The sequence below is a fragment of the Rhinolophus ferrumequinum genome, chromosome 2 (genome assembly GCF_004115265.2).
Source record: "Rhinolophus ferrumequinum isolate MPI-CBG mRhiFer1 chromosome 2, mRhiFer1_v1.p, whole genome shotgun sequence".
Classification (NCBI taxonomy): domain Eukaryota; kingdom Metazoa; phylum Chordata; class Mammalia; order Chiroptera; family Rhinolophidae; genus Rhinolophus; species Rhinolophus ferrumequinum.
In genome coordinates this window covers 1,958,715-1,979,492 of record NC_046285.1, presented here as the reverse complement: position 1 = coordinate 1,979,492, position 20,778 = coordinate 1,958,715, and the positions used below count along the sequence as shown (strand labels likewise).

The window sequence follows — 20,778 nt, the reverse complement described above, 5'->3', positions numbered from 1 at the left end:
CTAAACTAATAAGAACAGGTAAGAGTTAGGGCTCTGAAGACAGACAAATCTACGTGCTTATATCCCAGCTCCATCCCTATGACTTCTGTGGTTTAGGTGTGATGTGACAAGAAATAATACCATGTTTCTCCGAAGATGAGACCTAGCCGGACCTTCAGCTCTAATGTGTCTCTTGGAGCAAAAATTAATATAAGTCCCGGTCTTATTTTAACATAAGACCGGGTATAATATATAATATAATATAATAATATAACATAATATAATATAAAATGATGTAATATAACATAATATTGTTATAATATTATAATGTAATATAGTATTATAATGGTATAATATAATATCGGGTCTTATATTAACTTTTGCTCCAAAAGATGCATGAGAGCTGATGGTCCAGCTAGGTCTTATTTTCGGGAAAACACGGTAGATACCATTTTACAAGCACATATTTGTGCCAAGTGATTTGTTAAGAACTTGACTTACCTTATCTCATGAAATCCTAACAGCCTTGACTTAGTTAATAATACTATTCTAATTTTAAAGATGAGGAAATCAAAGGTCAGGTTAAATAACCACAAAGATCATAGTTCAGAAAGAAGCAAGACTTTCCTACAACTAAACAATAAAAAAAAACGACCTGATTATAAAATGGGCAAAGGACTTGAATAGACAGTTCTCTAAAGAAGACATACAAATGGCCAATAAGCACACAGAAAGGTGCTCAAATCACTAATCATCAGGGAAATGCAAATAAAACCACAATGAGATACTACCTCACACTCGTGAGTGTGGCTGTTGTATTAAAACAACAACAACAACAACAACAACAACAACACAACACACAATCACAAATGTTGGCCAGGAATCGAAGAAACTGGATCCCTTGTGCACTGCTGGTGAGCATGTAAAATGGTACAGCCACATGGAAAACACTATGGCAGTTCCTCCTCAAAAACTTAAACATAAAACTACCATATGATCCAGCAATTCCATTTCTGAGTACATATCCAAAACAACTGAAAGCAGAGATCTGAACAGACACTTGCATACCCGTGTTCATAGCAACATTATTCACAGCAGCCAAGAGGCAGAAATGACTCAGTGTCCATCAAGAGACCACTGGATAGACAAAATGTGGTACAGACATACAATGGAATATTATTTAGCCTTAAAAAGTAAGAAAATTCTGACACACGCTACAACATGGGTGAACCTTGAAGACATTATGCCTAGTGAAATAAATAAGCCAGACACAAAAAAACAGATACTATATGATTCCACTTACATGTGGTACGTAGAGTAGCCAAATTCACAGAGACAGAAAGTAGAATGGTGGTAGCAGTGGTGGGGTGCGGGGAGGGGAGCCTGTATTTAATGGGTACAGAGACAGTTTGGGAAGATGAAGGCGTTCTAGAGATGGATGGTGGTGATGGTTGCAAAACAATGTGAATGTACTTAATGCCACTGAACTGTACACTCAAAAATTGTTAAAATGGTAAATTTTATGCCTACCTTACCACAGTTTATAAAAGAAAAAATAAATAAGACAAATATTTTAATCCTCCCTTCTCCCTAGGGACTCCAAAATATTCCATCTAGTAAGGCTGGAGGGCATGTCCCTCTGCCTCTGAGAAAAGCTGTGTGGTACAAATATGCAGAGGGATTACTGAGTTTATGAGTAGCAATTTATCTAGTAAATAAACAAGTACATATTCTGCTACTGTCAGCACTTCACACACAGAGCTAATTATCTTGCTGTCAGAATTGTTCCATCAGTAAATGATTTATTCAGAGCATCATTAAATAAATATTACAGAATTATATGTCCATGAGTCATAAAGGTTCAAGTTGGTGTGCTAAATAAAGAAAACAGATTACTAATTCATTCATTTTACTAAGATCTAGGTAGCACTTTTATTCAAGCTACCAAACTGCACGTAGAAAATAACAGAAATGCCAAACGAAGAGATAAACTTTTATTACTTCTTCTGTTTCAATGCTCAAAATGAGCAGAATATTCTAATACCATGTTTCCCCAAAAATAAGACCTAGCTGGACAATCAGCTCTAATGCATCTTTTGGAGCAAAAATTCATATAAGACCCGATATTTGTTATATTATATTATATTATATATTATATTACATTACATTATATTATATAAGACCCGGTCTTATATTATAGTAAAATAAGACCAGGTCTTGTATTAATTTTTGCTCCAAAAGACACATTAGAGCTGATTGTCCGGCTAGGTCTTATTTTCCGGGAAACACAGTAACTGCCCAATTTCTGTCTTGCAAAGAAGCTGGGCACTACATACAATACCCTACAAAATTTATTAATAACTATAATTTTTTGGAAATCAAACCATATTGCAATGATCGAATGACAAGTGCATCTTTCCCAAAATGAAGACATGACCAAGATTAAGGCATTCACTATGAGCCTAATTCATTCATCATGTAGAGCATGTAGACTGTATTCTGAAGGTCTGACTTACCCTGAAGATGGCCGTACAGTGATTTGAAGACGTCTCCAAAACAATATTATTTTATAGCAATAATTTGTAAGTCATGAGTTTTCTGAGAGATTTCATTGTTTTTTGTTGTTGGTGGTGGGTTTTTCTTTTGAGAACTTTATGTTTTAAACTTAAATCTTTTTCTTTGCATTGGTCTCTAAATTTTATTCTGCATTGCATTTCATCTACATTAACTTTCATCATTATTCACTAGGTTTGTGAGAAATCTAGGCACAAAACCAATAGGATAATTATATCCTCCCTGGTCCACCATCTGACTCTGGTTTTCATGGTCGGCTCTGCTGCGCTCGAGAAGGAGCAGGCTGAGGAAGGGGCTGGGTTGTTGCACCCCGAATGTTGAATGTCGACTGGCTGCGCTCACCTTTCACTCGGTTCATCTTTCACTTATGTGCACTTGCAAACTAGAGCAAAAGGTGGTATTTATTCTCCTGTTTTTCACAGTTTCCTAAGAACAAAATACAAAAGAACCGCGATCCAACAGAGTATAAGGGAATTTTTTTGGAAGAAATATCCAAAGCTGTCAAAATGATGTCGTAAAGACAAAACACTGAATGCCTTTAAAAAGTGACAAAAAAAATAAGACATATGACCTTTAAAAACAACACTAGGATTTTTTTAAATAATGCATGAGGGAAAAGGAAAATAAGACACACACAGCCTTTAAAAACAGTATTAAGGTTTTAAAACATTCTGCATGAAGTCAGAAAGTGTTATCCTTGATGACAAACACACGAAGGTCAGAGTTCAATTTACAGACAAGGAAGTGTTTCTATATTTTTTCTGTCTAATGAGGATATCATGTTAAGCATGTTCAATTACACTGCCGTTCATTAACCTGGATTATTCTCTGCAAAGAAATGATCAAAGCATGCAAAGTCCGTTTCTCCTAGAAATTCAAGCCAGTTTCAGTTTACCTTTCAGAAAGAAAGAAAGAAAGAATCCAGTGAAACCTAGATAGAAAAAGAAAAAGGAATAAATCTCGGGGTGAATGGGTGGTGGCAGAAGCAATAAAAGGAATTGTTCCATTACTGGAAGTCTGACATCAAGCAGAAGAGTAAGATAACATTTAGCTTTTTTCACGCATACCGATTTTATTAAACGCTTCTTGTAGTTCCTCCAGCTCCTCTCGCGAAATGGTTGTGGTGCTGTTTTCCATCTTTGAACAGGAAAGACTACCTTTGGGTCTTTATATCTAAAAAAGAGCAATGATACAGAAAGAGCATTAGCCCTTTAGAAATGTTTATCTAAGCAATCCAGAGTACACAGGCAGTAAAACATCTATTAGAGGTGGCCGGTTAGCTCAGTTGGTTAGAGCACGGTGCTCTTAACAACAACGTTGCCGGTGTAATTCCCACATGGGCCACTGTGAGCTGTGCCCTCCAGAACTAGATTGAAACAACTACACTTGACTTGGAGCTGATGGGTCCTGGAAAAACACACTTAAATAAATATAAGTTAAAAAAATAAAAATAAAAAACACCTAGAAGAAATCACCTGAGAGGTCTGGCTGACAAGGAACAAACAGAAATACATCCTCGGTAACTCTTTTCCAGCACAGGTCAGCCAGACAATAGCTGAGATTCGGTAAGGGGAAGAAACACCTGTTTTTTACACCCTGTGATTTTACAGGGATAGACATTTCTTAGTAGCCTGTGTCATTTTCCTTTGCATTTTACCCTACTATTTCAGTAAAATATGCTCTTGGAGTTTGAGAAAAGTATAGCATTTGTACATGTAAAGAAAGGTCAGAGGGTACAATTTTAAGACATAAACAATGCTCAAAAATAGAACCAAATGCATAGAGTCTGATCATCTAGAGATGGAGGCTGTGGCTTTACTGCCTTGCTTTATAATGTTCAGCCATGGTCATCAACTTTCCCTTTCCTTCTGAGGGGTTTCCCAGGTACGTGGGTCCCCTCATAGTCTGAATAAGCGATACAAACTGAAAGGAAAAACAATATATAAAGCTGGGTTGTAAGAAAGGCAAGCAGGTGGTCTCACTGCAGAAGGTAACTGGCAGCATTTACCCAAAACAGAAAATTAGCACTGGTGGTACAGTGGTGAGCACAGCTGCCGCCCAAAGCAGAAAATTACAATTACCTGTAATCCTACTATCCAGAAATATCAACTAGTACCATTTTGCTATCTACCGTGTTTCCCCGAAAATAAGACCTAGCCAGACCATCAGCTCTAATGCGTCTTTTGGAGCAAAAATTAATATAAGACCTGGTCTTATATAAAACCGTGTATAATATAATAAATATAATAATAATATAATACCGGGTCTTATATTAATTTTTGCTCCAAAAGACGCATTAGAGCTGATGGTCTGGCTAGGTCTTATTTTCAGGGAAACACGGTATATCCGTCTGTTCTACTTTTCAAGTACATGTGTACCTTTGGGGAGTGAAAAATGTGAGTACACTACATTGTAATTTTTTTGGACATACATGATATGCTTCCATGTTCTTTATTAATACAATATTTAATGGCCACATATTACTATGTCATAACTTATTTGGTAAATCCTTTGTTTCAGGGTATTTCCATTGCTTCCAATTTTTCATTATAAACAATGCTGCAATGAAGATGCTTGTAGATAAATATGTGTACATATCCATGTTTATTTCTGTAAGATAAATATCTCAAGGTGGAATTACTTACATTAAGTAGCAGGACAACTCAATTTTAAAATGACTTCAATGTAAAGCTATTCAATGCAAAGCTAAAGATGAATACAAATCATGTTGCATTCCTCTTACATACACCTAATTACACTCTAGAGTTAATATGTTATTTTAGAAAATAAGTGATCATGAGTGTTTCATAAGATAACAAGAACTGTAGCTAAACAGGGAATTCTCCTTTTTTATACGTTTACATTTATATAGTGGTACAACATCAACTCTGAACATTTCTAACTTTTAGGGAGTCGCACCATTTTTGAAATTATTTATTTATTAAAATTTTTCACTCATCATTTTAAAATCATATTAAATTATGTGAAGCCCTCTAAGAGTATAGCTCATTTGTCATTTGTAATCTGTATACCAACTTGTTTAGTGTTTTTGGAGTTCTTTCAAACTGATAGATTTCTATCTCTTACAGTTATTCTGGGGCCTGGCTCTAATTAAATGTGTAATTAAATATTTTGAGATATACATATACTTTTTTTTAATGCTAAAATGTAAGAAACTGCATCTGGGGAGTAAGATGAATTCCATCTATCCCTTTTTCCTACTCCACTGACTGAAGTTTTTCAGATTGTTTTTATAAACTCATCTTACTCCCCAGATGCAGTTTCTTACATTTTAGCATTAAACATCCACATTTTATTGAATTCTCTTTTAGAATGTTTTACTATGTTTAAAACTATTTACAGGCAAACTTATTTTCTGTTGAAAGAGATTAACAGTCCTTTCAGGATTTTTAAGCACAATCCCCCACTTCTGCAAAACGCTAATTCTGTCTTGACTGGCTTTGAATCCCTGTGATTTCTGGTCATCCTGCATACCTTGCCAATATTCAAAATGGTTTCTATCCCTTGCCTCAAGTTTTAAAAATAGTAGTCCAATTTTAGCATTTGCACTCCATAGAAAGACTGCAAATTAAAGGTTCTTGTGTTGACCTTGCATTTGAAGTGCTACATTCTATTCTTTGCTCGGGTTCTATTCTTTGCTCATGTCTACTCAAATTTACATCATTTGTTAATTACATAAAATACTTTTATTCTTCTATAATCAGGGAAAACCAGCATATAAACTCATTGAAAAAGAAAATTACCCATACAATATTATGTTTCTTAATTTTAACATTTTGTTTTTGTAAGTATATTTAAGTTGCTTCAAGTCCTTTGGTATTTAAATGAAATAAATAGAAAACTTAGAATGGTCTTCAAGATATATTCTTAAAAGAACAAAGCAAAGAGCAGAAGACTTAAGTATGGTGGTGAAAGTGAACCATGGAGTTGTATGCTTGTAAAACATTTTTGGAATGATACAAGAAAAAGGTAACACTGATTCACTTTCTAGGGAAAATGGGGGATTGGAGGTAGCATGGAAAAGGGGTTGACTTTTCGTTACATATGCTTTTATTCACTTGGGAATATAAGCCTACCGAAACTAAAACTAACTGAAAAACAATAGAGGCAGTTATGGTAAAACACCGAAAAAAATAAAATTAATACTAGTGGTCTGAAGGTACACATTACTGAATGCTGATAACGATATGCTTAAAATATATAAGTACCTATATATGTTGTAATTTTAAACAAGAGCACCTATATGTTATTACAAAGCAAAGTACTGATTAAAATAGTGAAGGCATGAAGATTTAGCAGTAGAGTAGTTAATGGAAACTATGTTGCCTCTTTTATTAATACAAGTATAGACTCATGTATAAATAAATAGTATCAATATTTTTCCAAGTTTTTATAAAATTATAATAATGTTACGATTCTTCAAAAACTAAGTACTATTTACACTATACCTAACAGACATTTTTACATAGCACAATAAACATACTGCAGCATATACTGTTGGCTAAGAAAATACAGTTATTTGATTTGGTGTACAAAAGACTTGTCTAGTTACGTGATCCCCAAATAAATTGCTTACTATGATATTTTTCAATGAAAAAAATGTTTTTGCTACAATAAAACAGCACTAACTTCTAAAAAATTTATGGAAGAGAATGTATTCCATCCACAAATTTTCAAAATCGGATGTAACATTTTAGAACAAAAGCCCAAAGACCCTAATAGTAACCCAGTATTTACTTTTCTAACTAGACCCACACTTAGATGATTAATGTGTTATGTACTTCCTAACTAAGTACTGTGTGTCCCTTCTCATTTAATCCTCACCACTCAGAGGCAGGTGCTGTTCTCACTTTGGTAACCGAGGAAGGGATGCTGCATGGGATGGAGCAACATTCTCATGGTCTCAAAGTAACTCACGTGATTAAGTCTCCTAGTTAACAGTGTCAGAACCCAACTCTGTCTCATTGCTTCCTCTAGGTCAGTATGGTCTGCAGTTTCTCAAATATATTCTGATATGAAGCCATAGAAACATATAAATATGTATTTGTATAATAATCATACAATAATTTACATAATATATAAGCATATATTATACAATTGTGAAATAAGAATTTGCATTTTAAGAGAAATCAGCCTCTGTAAACTTCTTTGTAAAGTTTTTGGGGAAAAAATTCTAGCTAGACCAACTCATATTTATCAAGCACAATACTTGTCAGTCCTGAAACATTCTAGAAAACAGTTACTAGAATGCATTTTGCAATTTCGGAAATGAAGAACTTACCCTTAACCAGTACACAAACACTGGCTTGGACTGAGGCATACAGCCCTGAATACCTGACACAGACAGATGCCTGAGACAGCTCAGCAGAGCGTAGTTTTCCAAAGTAATTCCTGAAAGATGCAGCCAGAGGCGGCCAGGGTCACTGACCAGAGATCCATCTACCAAAAGGGCAGGTTACGCTGAATTCTGTAAATAGATTTGTCTTCCCAGGGATTTTAACATGCACACTACATTTCTTCAGCAATTCCAACACTGCTTTCCTCCTCCACTTTTTTTTTTAAGCCCATATGATTGATTGTAAGTGAAACCTTTTTTCACCAATCAAAAAAGGTTTAATTCTCAAGTGTACCCTGTCACAACTGAATATATGTATTTGGAAAGTTAAAGAAGTAGATTCTAAAAATGAACTTCTCAATTTAGATGAAATTGGATCTGATCTTTCATCCTCCCTCAAATTTCAAATTTCCTGGAGACTTTAAAAAAAGCTTTCCCAAAATTAGTGTAGGCAATCCTTCGTGACTGGCAGGATCTAAAGCCCTTAGAATAGTTTCAGAGAAAACGGTGTTAGGAAAAGCCCTAAGACCAAGAAGATTTTGATGCCTTGCTACTAACCCTTAGCTCCCAACTGTGAGGGACCACAGCTGTTTTCACTGGCACCTTCTGACTCCTGGCTGTTCTGTTTTCCTTCCTCTCACTGGGGCCCTAGCGCGAGTCTCCTGAGATTCTGAGTTCCAGAGGTAGCCACTGGCCCTGGTCAGGCAGCCTTCCCTCTAGTAGATCCTCCGTATACAGTTATGGTAAATTACAAAAACACAAAATACTATATATGCTTTTATGTTGCCAAACATATACAGCAAAACTTAAAAACACATGGGAACGGCACAACAAATTCATAGTAGTGGCTGTCTATGGAGAGAGGCAAGGGGCACAGCTGGGGACTACAGCAGGATCTATTACTTTTTTAAAAAGATAGATTTATAGCAATCATAGCAAAATTTTAATATCTGTTCAATCTGAGTATAAGTATATGTATATCGGTTATAATTGTTATTGTACTTTTGAGTATCTTTGCCTTAAATAACTTATAATAAAAAATTTTAAACTAAGTAAAATTAATAAGTAAAATAATAAAGATAACACAAGAATAAGTTTTGAACAGGAAAAAAATTCCCAAAGCCCCTCAAGGCTTGGGGGAAATTCTTTGTTCATTACTTCAATCTTGAACAATCAAAACAGTTAATATTATTGTGGCAGAATAATTTACTGAAATATCAAGCTGTGTTTATTCTTTTCTCCTACTCCCCATCAGTTAAAACGGTAACTACCTTTTATCTTAGGAATTCTGGCAGCACAGGAAGAAAACCAGCCTGGCATGGGTCCGTCTGGGTTTGGGTAGAAGCATAAACCTTAGGGCTTACTTAGGCTGGTGTCATGGGAATGAGGTGGCAGGAGGAGGGCATCTCTGCAAAGCCAGAAGATGAGGGAGACAGAGAGAAGGGAGAGAGTATCCCCGTGGGGAGGGAACTCCGTGGATGCCAGCAAGGAAGATCACTGCCCTAGGGATGGCAGAGACAGACACAGACACCAGACAAAGTTAGAGAACCTCCAAGAAATCCACGGACTGAGCCAACGGGCATTTCCCAGGTAGCCACAGAGGACTGAAGACTGAGAATTGGTGACCAAGGCTAGAAGAGCTTTCTTCAAGCTTGGCTCTGTTTAAGATGCCAGGACAACAGACACTGAGGGGCAAATTCCAGGTGCCTGAGAAAGACTTGACAGCACCAGGGCAGAATGAGGCATCCAAGTCAACATAAAGCTGCCTTAAAGAACATAAATGTAAAAAAAAAAAAAAAAGAACCTAAGTACAATACTTCTTTCACACCTGACCTTTACAGAAAAACTTTGATAAGAGTTTCTCTGGAGAACTGACTAGGATCACAGGTTCCAAAGCATTTCAGTATCTTTGTTGAGTAAAGTAGCAGTTCTACCGTTGTCCTACTGTCTTTCCTCGAAAAGAAGACCCAGCCAGACAATCAGTTCTACTGTGTCTTTTGGAGCAAAAATTAATATAAGACCTGGTGTTATATTATATTATACCTGGTATTATATTATATTATACGAAGTATTATATTATATTATACGCAGTATTATATATTACACTCGGTATTATATATATATTATACACAGTATTGTATGTTATATTATATTACATTATATTATATGACATTACATTACATATATAAGACCAGGTCTTATATTAATTTGTGCTCCAAAAGATGCCTTAGAGCTGATTGTCCGGCTAGGTCTTATTTTCTGGGAAACACGGTATATCCTCCTCCCTTTCTTCACAAACTATCTCTCATCTCCCACCACAACCCTTCTCTTTTCCTGTTACGTCCTATTTTCAACTCTCCATTAGAAATTTAAAGGTGACAAGGTCACTGGATTAAATCACTATGTGAAGAAATAAACAAACAGCTAAGAAACATAAATTAATTGAAGAATTTACTTTCTAGTTTAAAGGAAACCTGGAAAGTATTATCCATATTTCCTGCAATCTCCTTTTTCAACCACATTTCACAAAAGGGAACTGCATTACTGATTTTGCAAAAAAGCAAACCTTCCTATTTCATATCAACCCTTTAATTTTTCTTTATTAAAATGTCTACTGATGCTGTAATATAAGTGTGAAGTGGGATGCCACTGGCTTTGTTAAATATTAGTCTCCTACTCTACATAGCAGCCAGGACTGCTCTTTGGACAGAGCAAGCTATTAAACAGCACACACACAATGTAATTCAGATTGCTCCTGAGCGTCCTTCTGCTCTGAAAGAACTGAGCTCCAGTTTTTCATTCACTCTACAAGAGACACCTATGCTAGGTCAACTTTCCTAAAAAATGATCAATTTAATTGCCAACAGCTTGGATTTGCCAAACCCCAATCTACTTTAAAAAGGTAGTTGCTAAAAGACTTTACTATCAAATAAGCAAAATAATTTTCTCAGTGCCTGCACAAGCCCAAAGGTCACAATTATGCACCATTATGAAGAATTAAGTCAGGTATAACATGCCTAGGATGAAGTGACACTTGATTCCAAACTGACTTACTTGTAACCTTTTAAAGGGAGGCCTGGCAATCTCCTACAAAAAAATAAAAATAAAAATAATAATAATAAACAATACAGTTGACCGTTCAACAACAGGAGTTTGAACTGAATGGGTCCACTTACACACTGATTTTTCTTCAATATACTAGGAAAAGCTTTTAAAGACATGCAACAATTTGAAATAAACCCAGAGATGAACTACATAGCCTAGAAATATCAAAAAAATTAAGAAAAAGTTAGGTATGTCATGAATGCATAAAATGTTACCATAAAATATACACAAATCTATTATTAAAAGTTAAAGTTTATCAAAACTTATGCACCCCAACACTTACAGAACATATGGCACCACTGGCAGCCAAGAGAAACGTAAACAAACATAAAGATGCAATATTGTCATTACTACATAAAACTAACTGTAGTACCTACTGAACTACTGTATTAATTCCATAGCTGCCTCCTGTGTGTTACCAAAAGTTATGTGCACATTTTTCTTTGTGAGGGGGTTGGCATCCCAGCCCTTGCGTTGTCCAGGTGTCAACAGTATACTCTCATCTTGCTGCTGGGGTGCTTTTCTGCTTCAGATTTTCCAAGTATGACCCATCTTGTTACTCCTATGCCACCTCACCAACATGCTCTCAATTCCACAGCTTGGACTCCCAGTCTTTGCATGTCCACTGGCCACTTCCTACATCCTTAACTCCTTCCACCGTTGTCAGACATGGTGGCCCCCCAGCAGGTGGCTAATGGATGTGCCATGCCTCCACTGGCACAGCCACAGCTAGCCAGCCTTTCTACAGGGCAAGAAATCTTTGCCCCTTGGTTAGCCAAGCCAAATTAGTAAATTTTTCAGTTGAGAAATAGGAAACCGCATTAAATGTACACATAAAAGATACAGAGTTTATTGATGAGTACTTAGGTGGAGAGCACCGCAGAAGACTCTCAGTGGAACCACTGAGGAGTGCGAGAGAAACAGGACGACTCAGTCCTCAGTACCTTCCTGAAGCCTCATGTTCTCGCTGAATTTTACCTCAAATGAATGTAGCTAATTTGTATAAGCTGAAGAGATGACCATCTATGAAATGGGAGTCAGTTCTTCTCAAGACCTGCTGATCAATGATGACCCATGGCTCTAAGCCCGGTAACACTGCCATTCCACAGCCCATGAAAATTCTCCCTGGTCCCTGAAGGCTTGGAGGAGCAAGGAAGCCTTCACACCTGACTCCCCGCCTTCACCCCTTTCCTGATGTGTCCACAATGCCAGTGGGGTCTCGGAAAGGGGAAGCCATGGCTGAGTTCCAATGGACTGTGGCTAAAGGTGGCCAAATCTTCTGACTTTTAAAGGGAAGTCAGAAATCAATTACTTTTATCTAAAATTTGATTTTTAAAGTTTGGCAAACACTTTGAATTATGATAAAGCTACATGTGTGTCACACTAGAACTCCAGCCTGTTAATTTTGCTTCCACACCTCCCTAATTCTAAACTACTTCACTGGGCCTCCCAAGAGGTCTTGGTGGAAATGCTGTGTGACTCTCTAGAAACACTCCCTTATGTTTGCTCCATCTAAGGGCCACAAGAAAACATTCTGTCTCTGTGTCAAAACGCAGCCTCAGTTATGTGCCACTCACCACATTCCTGATCCCAATTGCAGACATTTCCAAACGTCAGCTCCTCTGAGAGAAGAGGGGCCAGCAGGTCAGGAGCCCGTAATTACAGATTCCTAGCTCAGGTAACTGGATCTTTCCACCATCACAGGATCTTCTTCTTCTAGTTTATTATTTATATCCCATCTACTCTCTCCGACCCTCACTCCCCACTTCAGAACTTTTCTGGCTCTCCGGGAAAATTCAACACAGGAATACTACCCAAGTTCCTATGTTACAATATCATCAACACTTCAAGTATAATTTCCTTAACACGTTTTGTTTTCTTCTCCAGCAACTATTTCTCTTCTTCTACTAACAGCACCAGTTTTAGTTTGGGGGTTCCACTCATTCCCTATATTCCATCCATGCTATTTGAGTGAAGCTCCAGGTCCAAGCCCAGCAGCACATTATACTCTCTGGTCATTGATTTGGTTTAGGGACAGGCATATAACCCAGCTGGAGCCAATAAGATATAAGAAGGCTTTTGTGAAGCTTTCCATATGAGAGTCTCTTGGATCAATATTCCTGAAGAAATAGAGGCCGGAGCAGCTGCAGCCATATTGCGTCCACAGGGAGAGGTCCTGGGGCTGAGGAGGAGCCAAAACCAACACAGCAGGAAGCAGAACAAATGGGGAAGAGAAAACAGGCCCTGGCAGACCTGAGTCCACTGTGCTAAAACCTTTATACTTTTTTGGTTACTTGAAACAGTATTATTTTAAAAGCCAATTAAACTGGGTTTCTACTACTTGCAACAAAGAGTCCAAACTGATATACAAAAAGCAATAAACATATACAATTTACAAAAAGAAAATGGAAGGGGGGGTGTCAATTCCTCAAATAATAGAGAGTATTGGGACACTGCGAATTAGGAAAGAAAATTAACCATAATTATTCAGAGGGTGCCAAAAATATATATACACATTTTAGGAAAGGAAAGCTGTATTAAAATTTGTAATAGTCAATATATACCAATAACAAAAGATGAATACAAGTCACGTTTCATTTCTGCAATTATAAGAGGTGCTTGCTCAAAGTGGTTACCACCAGTGTCCAGATACTTCTGATTACAGCAAACTACTGCTTGAGCAACCTTGATAAAAGTGTCCACCTGTATACATTTTTTTGGCACCCACGGCGTTTCTGAATAAGTTTACATACAGATAAGGATTATTTCTGTCATAATTTGTACTTTACCACCACCACACCGAATCCCAGAAATTCAGTGTATGTTTATAGTTGCCCCCATAGCAATCATCAGGGAAGATTATATTCCTAGCCTAATGGCCTCCAGGCCTGTGGCTTCTTTTGTATCTTTTTTCCCTGTCCTTTATCCAGAAAGACTCTTCCCATTTCTGTGCTAATTCATCTCTAGCTAAAGATGACAAACTGATTGCTAATATACTATGAGAAATGGCAGGCTTCCTGGTGTGAGGTATGGCAGGGCAATCTAGCTACGATAATAAACATTCAAAGTCAACAAATCATCAAAATCAGGAAGTTACTAATACATTGCAGGTAGAGAGGGGGAAAAAGTCATTTACCCAATCCCAGAGAATAAAAATATGTACATCCAAGGTGTTTGCAGGTTTATCCCCAAGCATCACATCTCTGCACACTGGTTCAATTTCCAAAGGCGGACTTGATTCAGACCTCAGCAGGACCCATACCACCGTCACTGCGTGGCACAGCACTGTTCTCCCAAAGCACAAAGGGAACGAGAAAGACGCATGGCAGACAGGAGTTCAGGAATGAATGAGACTGAAAAAAATTAAACTCCAACTATTCTGTAATAGCATTTTTATACATGATCAGATATCTAATGTAGCTATGGCTTCTCAAAGAAATTGGCCTGAAATAAACTTTAAGTAGGAACATTAGAAATAGCAGGCTTCTTTGTCAAATCTATTTGCTGCTGTTTTTGTTGTTACAATAATTTCATGAGCTGTCACTATATCTCTGTTCCAAATTACACAAGCTGCCCAGTTATTCTCTACTTTTTAAATTCTAGAGGAGGAAAACCTTCCAAAAGCTGGCATCTCCCACAACTGAATTTTCTCTTCTCTTTTTTGTTGTTGTTCCTTTAAACTATACTTCAAACAACTTCCTTCATCAGATTTTGGCCTCAACAATTTCAGCTAAACCTATACCTGGAGACTCTAATCTTTCCCTGTTAACAACAGCCTGAGAAAGGCCTTCTCTTTCTCCTAAGGCCTCTTCCTGATGGTCCTGTAACGTTCCTTCTTGTCATTTCCTGACCCTAGAACTCTATTCTCCTGCACCCAAATCTTTACCTGCCCTCAAAGCACAGCTCAAATTTCCCCATAAATTTCTCCTCTGCCCTCATTTCATTTCAGCACAGGTTTACTGAGAACATCTAAGGTGCCAGGTATTGTACCAAGCGTTGAAGGCCATCAAATGGTGACTAACACAGGGACCAGGCTCTCGAAGAATCTGCAGTCTAGTGCCGGAGTCAATGAAGCACATACCAGCCGTGGCAAACACAGGAGGCTCCCTGCCCATGGCAGTTCTTTCCCACTGAGCCTTGAGTCACCTCAGGACCCCTTTCGACTTAGCCTCACCCCTCCCCCCAGCCGATACCTAACCGTCAGCCCTCAAAATGAACTAGTTTTCTACCTCCTGAACCATGCTACAAGCTACAATGGAAGAATCTTCTAAACAGGAAGAACATACCATTGCCCTTGAGAAATTTAAAAAAGTCAAAGTGGAAAAAAAAAAGAAAAAAAAAATCTAAGTGATAAGATGATGCAACATAATACAAATACTTGGCTAAAAACTCTACTTTTGGGGTGGCTGATTAGCTCAGTTGGTTAGAGCATGGTGCCAATAACACCAAGGTTGCTGGTTCGATCCCCACATGGGCCACTGTGAGCTGCGTCCTCCTTTAAAACAAACACACAAACTTTACTTTTAACCTCTTGGTGACAATGATGGTGAGTGATCCTATCAAAAGGTGTCACTCCTTTGAAAGCCTTAAATTTTTCTGTTAGTCTCGTTTTGCCTACTGGTAATTTCCATCTCTGACATGAAAAATAACACCCACTGTCTCCAAAGACTCCTGCATGTTACAACTTGTATTTGGAGCCAACCAGTACTAGCCAGCCAAAAGAGTCTTCCTTTTTCCATTCAACTTGGTAAATAATTCACTTTTTATATGCCACAAAAAACAAGTGATATTCTCACTCCAAGCCACATTTTCTAAGGAGGAGTTTCCTATAACTTCCAAGACTCTTGGGCTAATCTGTGTCCTTTTACCTACTGACAATGGAAACATTTAATCTACCTACTTGGTATTTGTGCCAGTTATTATATTTTGATTGTAAGCAACAAAAACTCACTCTGGCAAAATCTGCCCCCAAAAAGGAACACACAGGAAGGGCCCTGGGGATTGGCTCAGAGTCAAGACAGGACTGAATAAGCAGGTTCTGAAGGGCAGCTGCCAGGCAGCTCTCAGGAGCTCCACAGTGGAAACTGTAACATGTGACTTCACAGCACTGTCTCCAGGTGCCACAACCACCTCCCGTGCATGGCAGTCTACGTCCCAGGACGTTCGTCCGGTTAGCAGAGTTGAGGCCACATGCCCATCCCTGTAGTCCGGGGATACTTGGAGACCAGACCTACAGCTGGAGAGAATCTCTGTCCTGGGTTCAGTTGCCCTGTGCACAGTCTCTAAGTTTGCACAAAGCAAAGACAAAGGGTTACACCTGCCTCCCAGGTAAATGCAAGCATGCTACTCTAAGGCTTCTCCTGACCAAAACGCTTTTCCCTCAATCAAAAACACCTGAAACAAGACTCCTAAAATCTCCCCCAAACTCTCCACCCAAAACCCCACAAAACACAGCACTCATACAGAATGGCAGTCCAAGTGAGGAAAGGGAGATTTCCTCTAACCCTCCCTTTAATTACTGTTCTGTAAACATTTATGGGTGCACACCACAGGCCAAGCATTGTTCTCTATTGTCTCACTTAATCCTCACAGCAATATGAGGACGGTAATATTACAATTCATTTTACAGTTAAAGCAGTTGACGCCAAAAGCCTCAAACAGGTGGTAGTGCAAGTCCAGGGCGCTTGCCTTCATAGTGGTGGTCTCCATACACCCCTGCCATGCCTGTATCTCCAGTCACATACCCTGTGACCATGTCCTGTTAGAACCTGCCCTAGAACCTGAATTTCCAATATAAAACACTTAGGGCAATATGTGGACACAGTGTGATCTGTCTCACCAGAAACTCAAGGAAGGGATGGAAGGATTTAAATGAGCTTTGTGAGAATGATACGAATTATTTTATATCACACTTTTTTTGTTTTTGCCTGTGGAAAAGTACCTGGTTCCTATTTTCTAAGTATTATTTAGTCACAGGATATTATACACTGGGGAGATAATTGCCCAGATTGTAACCAGCTTTAATGTGAAATGCCTCATTCAGAATGAATGCGTCAATGCCAACACCCGAAAGGCTGTCAGGGAACAGGAAGCCGAGAGTCACTTCCAAGTGCTCTGGAATAACCCAGCATTACTTCCTGTTTATAATGTGCTTCCCCCATTTCCAGCCAAGAATTTCTATGTAAATGATTCACAGCAACTCAGACATTCCGGTCCAGCTTCTGTCCAAGTGAGCAGAAGAGTCCTCCACAGGATGTTTCCGTGTCAGGATCTGAAGTTTAACCTCCAAACACACGCTGGTTTCAGCTTGAAGTTTTTCACTTTTTACCCACATAAATTAAAACAGTGCTTTCAGGAGTTGAAACTCTGAAGTGCTTTATTTTACAACCTGCAGAACCCAACTCTGAACCTCTTTATTAATGGCAACAGATGGAATTGTCATATATGTGTGTGTGTTTGCAAGGATCCATAGAAATCCTTCCCCAAATCCTAAATTTCTATAAATTACAGATAAAAATCATTAGCACCAGGGCCGGCCCAGTGGCTCAGGCGGTTGGAGCTCCGTGCTCCTGACTCCGAGGGCTGCCGGTTCGATTCCCACTTGGGCCAGTGGGCTCTCAACCACAAGGTTGCCAGTTCAACTCCTCCAGTCCCGCAAGGGATGGTGGGCTCTGACCCCTGCAACTAAGATTGAACACGGCACCTTGAACTGAGCTGCCGCTGAGCTCCCAGATGGCTCAGTTGGTTGGAGTGCGCCCTCTCAACCACAAGGTTGCCGGTTCAACTCCCTCAAGGGATGGTGGGCTGCACCCCCTGCAACTGGGGGCGGCAACTGGACCTGGAGCTGAGCTGCACCCTCCACAACTAAGACTGAAAGGACAACTTGAAGCTGAATGGCACTCTCCACAACTAGGATTGAAAGGACAACAACTTGACTTGGAAAAAAGTCCTGGAAGTACACACTGTTCCCCAATAAAATCCTGCTTGCCTTCCCCAATAAAAAAAATCTTAAAACAAAACAAAACAAAAAAACTCTAGGGTAGGTAGTCTAGAGTAAATAATAAGAAAGTTTAAAAAAAATCTTAAAAAAAAAATCATTAGCACCAAAAATATTTTCAAACAATTGCAAAGAACGCCATATAACAAAGAATTAACAACTATTAAACGATTACCACAGTTTTCTTAAAGAGTACAGCTACTAGCTAACACAACTATAGTTTTATCATTCTTTTAACAATCTGCATGCTACCAGTGGAAGGATTCTACCAGCCAAACAAACATAACAGGTTGGAGTTTTTTCCTACTAACAAGAGATGGACACCCTCATCCTAACTAGATATTTGCCTAAGAACCTTTAGTTATTAAAGAATGGAAGGAAGCAAACCCACTACCAGCTCTGAGAATTCTCTCTCGCCAGAATCTTGGCATTCGAGAAGTCAATAACAGCACTTTATATTTATCAAACATTTTATACTTTTCAAAGCAGGCCCACATCCAGTACCTCATGATCAGACATAGGTATCCCAACAAGGAAACGGAAACTTAATGAAAATTACTGATTTATAACATTTATGAAATCCAGTCCACACTCTTCACTCCACAGATTAGAGAACTGGCATCTAAACTGAGGAGCAAAATGATGTGCTCAGAGTTCCAGAACAAGTCATTGGCAATGCTGGGTAAGAGTATTTACATCAAACTAGAATGCAAAGTAAAAACCACTAAAGAAAAATACAGTCAACATTAAGACACTAAGGCATCAATGTCTAGATACCATGGTTGTATATAACTTTAGAAATAAAAGAAGAAATTAATGAAAGCACAACCATGATAGGAGGTGTTACCCTGTTTCCCTGAAAATAAGACCTAGCCGGACAATCAGCTCTAATGTGTCTTTTGGAGCAAAAATTAATATAAGACCCAGTATTATATTATATTTATTATATAAGACCCGGTCTTCTAGCAAAATAAGACCGGGTCTTATATTAATTTTTGCTCCAAAAGACACTTTAGAGCTGATTGTCGGGCTAGGTCTTATTTTCAGGGAAAAACGGTAACTGTTGATAGTTTAATTAGTATAAAATAAATAAAGACATAGAAAATTTGAATAATAAAATTGGTAAGTTGTAAAGGTATAAAGTCTTCTACAACTCTCAGACTATATTCTGTATTTTCCTGAATTAAATCAAAGCTAGCACTAAGGCTTACTTTATACGGTCACTTGAGAAGACCAATGCTAGTTGTTGTATAGATCCCTCTCCTTTCTCTGAGCTGTAACAGGACCCTGGCACTTCTATGAGAACAGGAACAATGGGGAAGACCCCTTTTACCATCAGTGAGAAGAGAGACGCTTCCTGTCTGGGCCCTCGTCACCCATCCACAGTCACACTGACAAGCTTGCAAACCATGACTTTTCCTCCCAAGGTCAGTCCCGGTCATCTGGGACATCTCCTGTTCATAGTCTCCCCAGTTGTAAGCCTCGAAGTCATCCTGACTCCATCACCCTCTCACCTCCCAACACCATAACTTACCACCAAATCCTCTGAATTCCGGAATAACCCCCTCTTCTCTGTCGTTATTTGTCACTGCTTTAATCAGGTGTCTTATTAGCGCTACCTCAGGAGGTTCATTCCTGCTCTTCCCAGCTCTCCTCATCAAGTATTTGGCTCTTGCTCTGTGCCCATCAGCTTCAACATATACCCCCAAATAAAGCCAATGAGAAATATTTTACTTAAGATTTTGTGGAGAGGTAGAGAAGAACATCTACATTGCACACCATTGGGCAAAACTCTGCAAAATTGCCTTTAATTACTCCACCTTTCCTCAAATCTTCTCTCTGGGAGAGGGCCTCCTCCCCCGCCCAACTCCTGGGCTTCAGCCTGCCTTCTCTAAGGTCTTTTCTTCCTCAACTCCAGCCCAATCACTTTTCTTATGTTGAGCAATTCAATTCTTTCCTCAGCTTCTATAATACAACTTGCATCCTTTCACCCATCACGCGGTTACCAAACACAACTTCCACCTAAGATCCAACTTCGTTAGAAGGCAATAGGAGAAAAGCAAATAACAATAGGACATGTTAGTAGTCACACAAAGTCCATATGACTGTTTAAGAAAAAAAACTTAAAGTGAAAAACCACTGACCTACTCAAAATATCTTCTTTAAATGGTCATTAAACCAATGGAAATTAAAATCACAATGAAATACCATTGTTTTGCCCAGAAAATTAGCAGCCATATGTTTATAAAGATAAGAATCAGCAGTCATGAGGGTGGCAGGTTGGCTCAGTTGGTTAGAGCGTAGTGCTCATAACACCAACGTTACCGGTTTGAGTCCCACATGGGCCAGTGAGCTGCGCCCTCCACAACTAGACTGAAAGAAAAAAAAGAATCAGCAGTCACAAAATAGTCATGGGGATATAAAGTACAGCTCAGGGAGTATAGTCAATAATACTGTAATAACTATATAGTGTCACATGGGTGCAAGACTTATTGGATCATTTCATAAGTTCTATAAATGTCTAACCATCACGCTGTACACCTGAAACTAATATAATAGCAAACATCAACTGTAATCAAAAACAACAACAAAAAAAACATAAGAATCAGAGAAATGGTTCTAGGAAACATGGAGACCTGCTGTATGGGTTACAAACTGACTACCCCCACTTGTGAGGTGCCAACTGAAAAAAATTTTGTGTGGGATAATTTAGCAACAATATAATCAAAAGTCTCAAAAATGCTGATGAAAGAATTCAACTTGTAGG

At 38.4% G+C, this 20,778-nt stretch overlaps 1 protein-coding gene across 3 annotated transcripts in view; it reads right to left on the bottom strand.

Moving 5' to 3' along the window:
• PLS1 (plastin 1) overlaps positions 1-20,778 on the bottom strand; it is a 99,036-nt gene that overhangs the window by 36,171 nt on the left and 42,087 nt on the right. For all 3 annotated transcript variants that reach the window (XM_033125535.1, XM_033125545.1, XM_033125526.1), the window contains exon 2: positions 3,621-3,726. In XM_033125535.1, coding sequence (XP_032981426.1) covers positions 3,621-3,690 — 70 coding nt within the window. In that variant the 5' untranslated portion in view covers positions 3,691-3,726. The remainder of the gene's footprint in view (positions 1-3,620; positions 3,727-20,778) is intronic.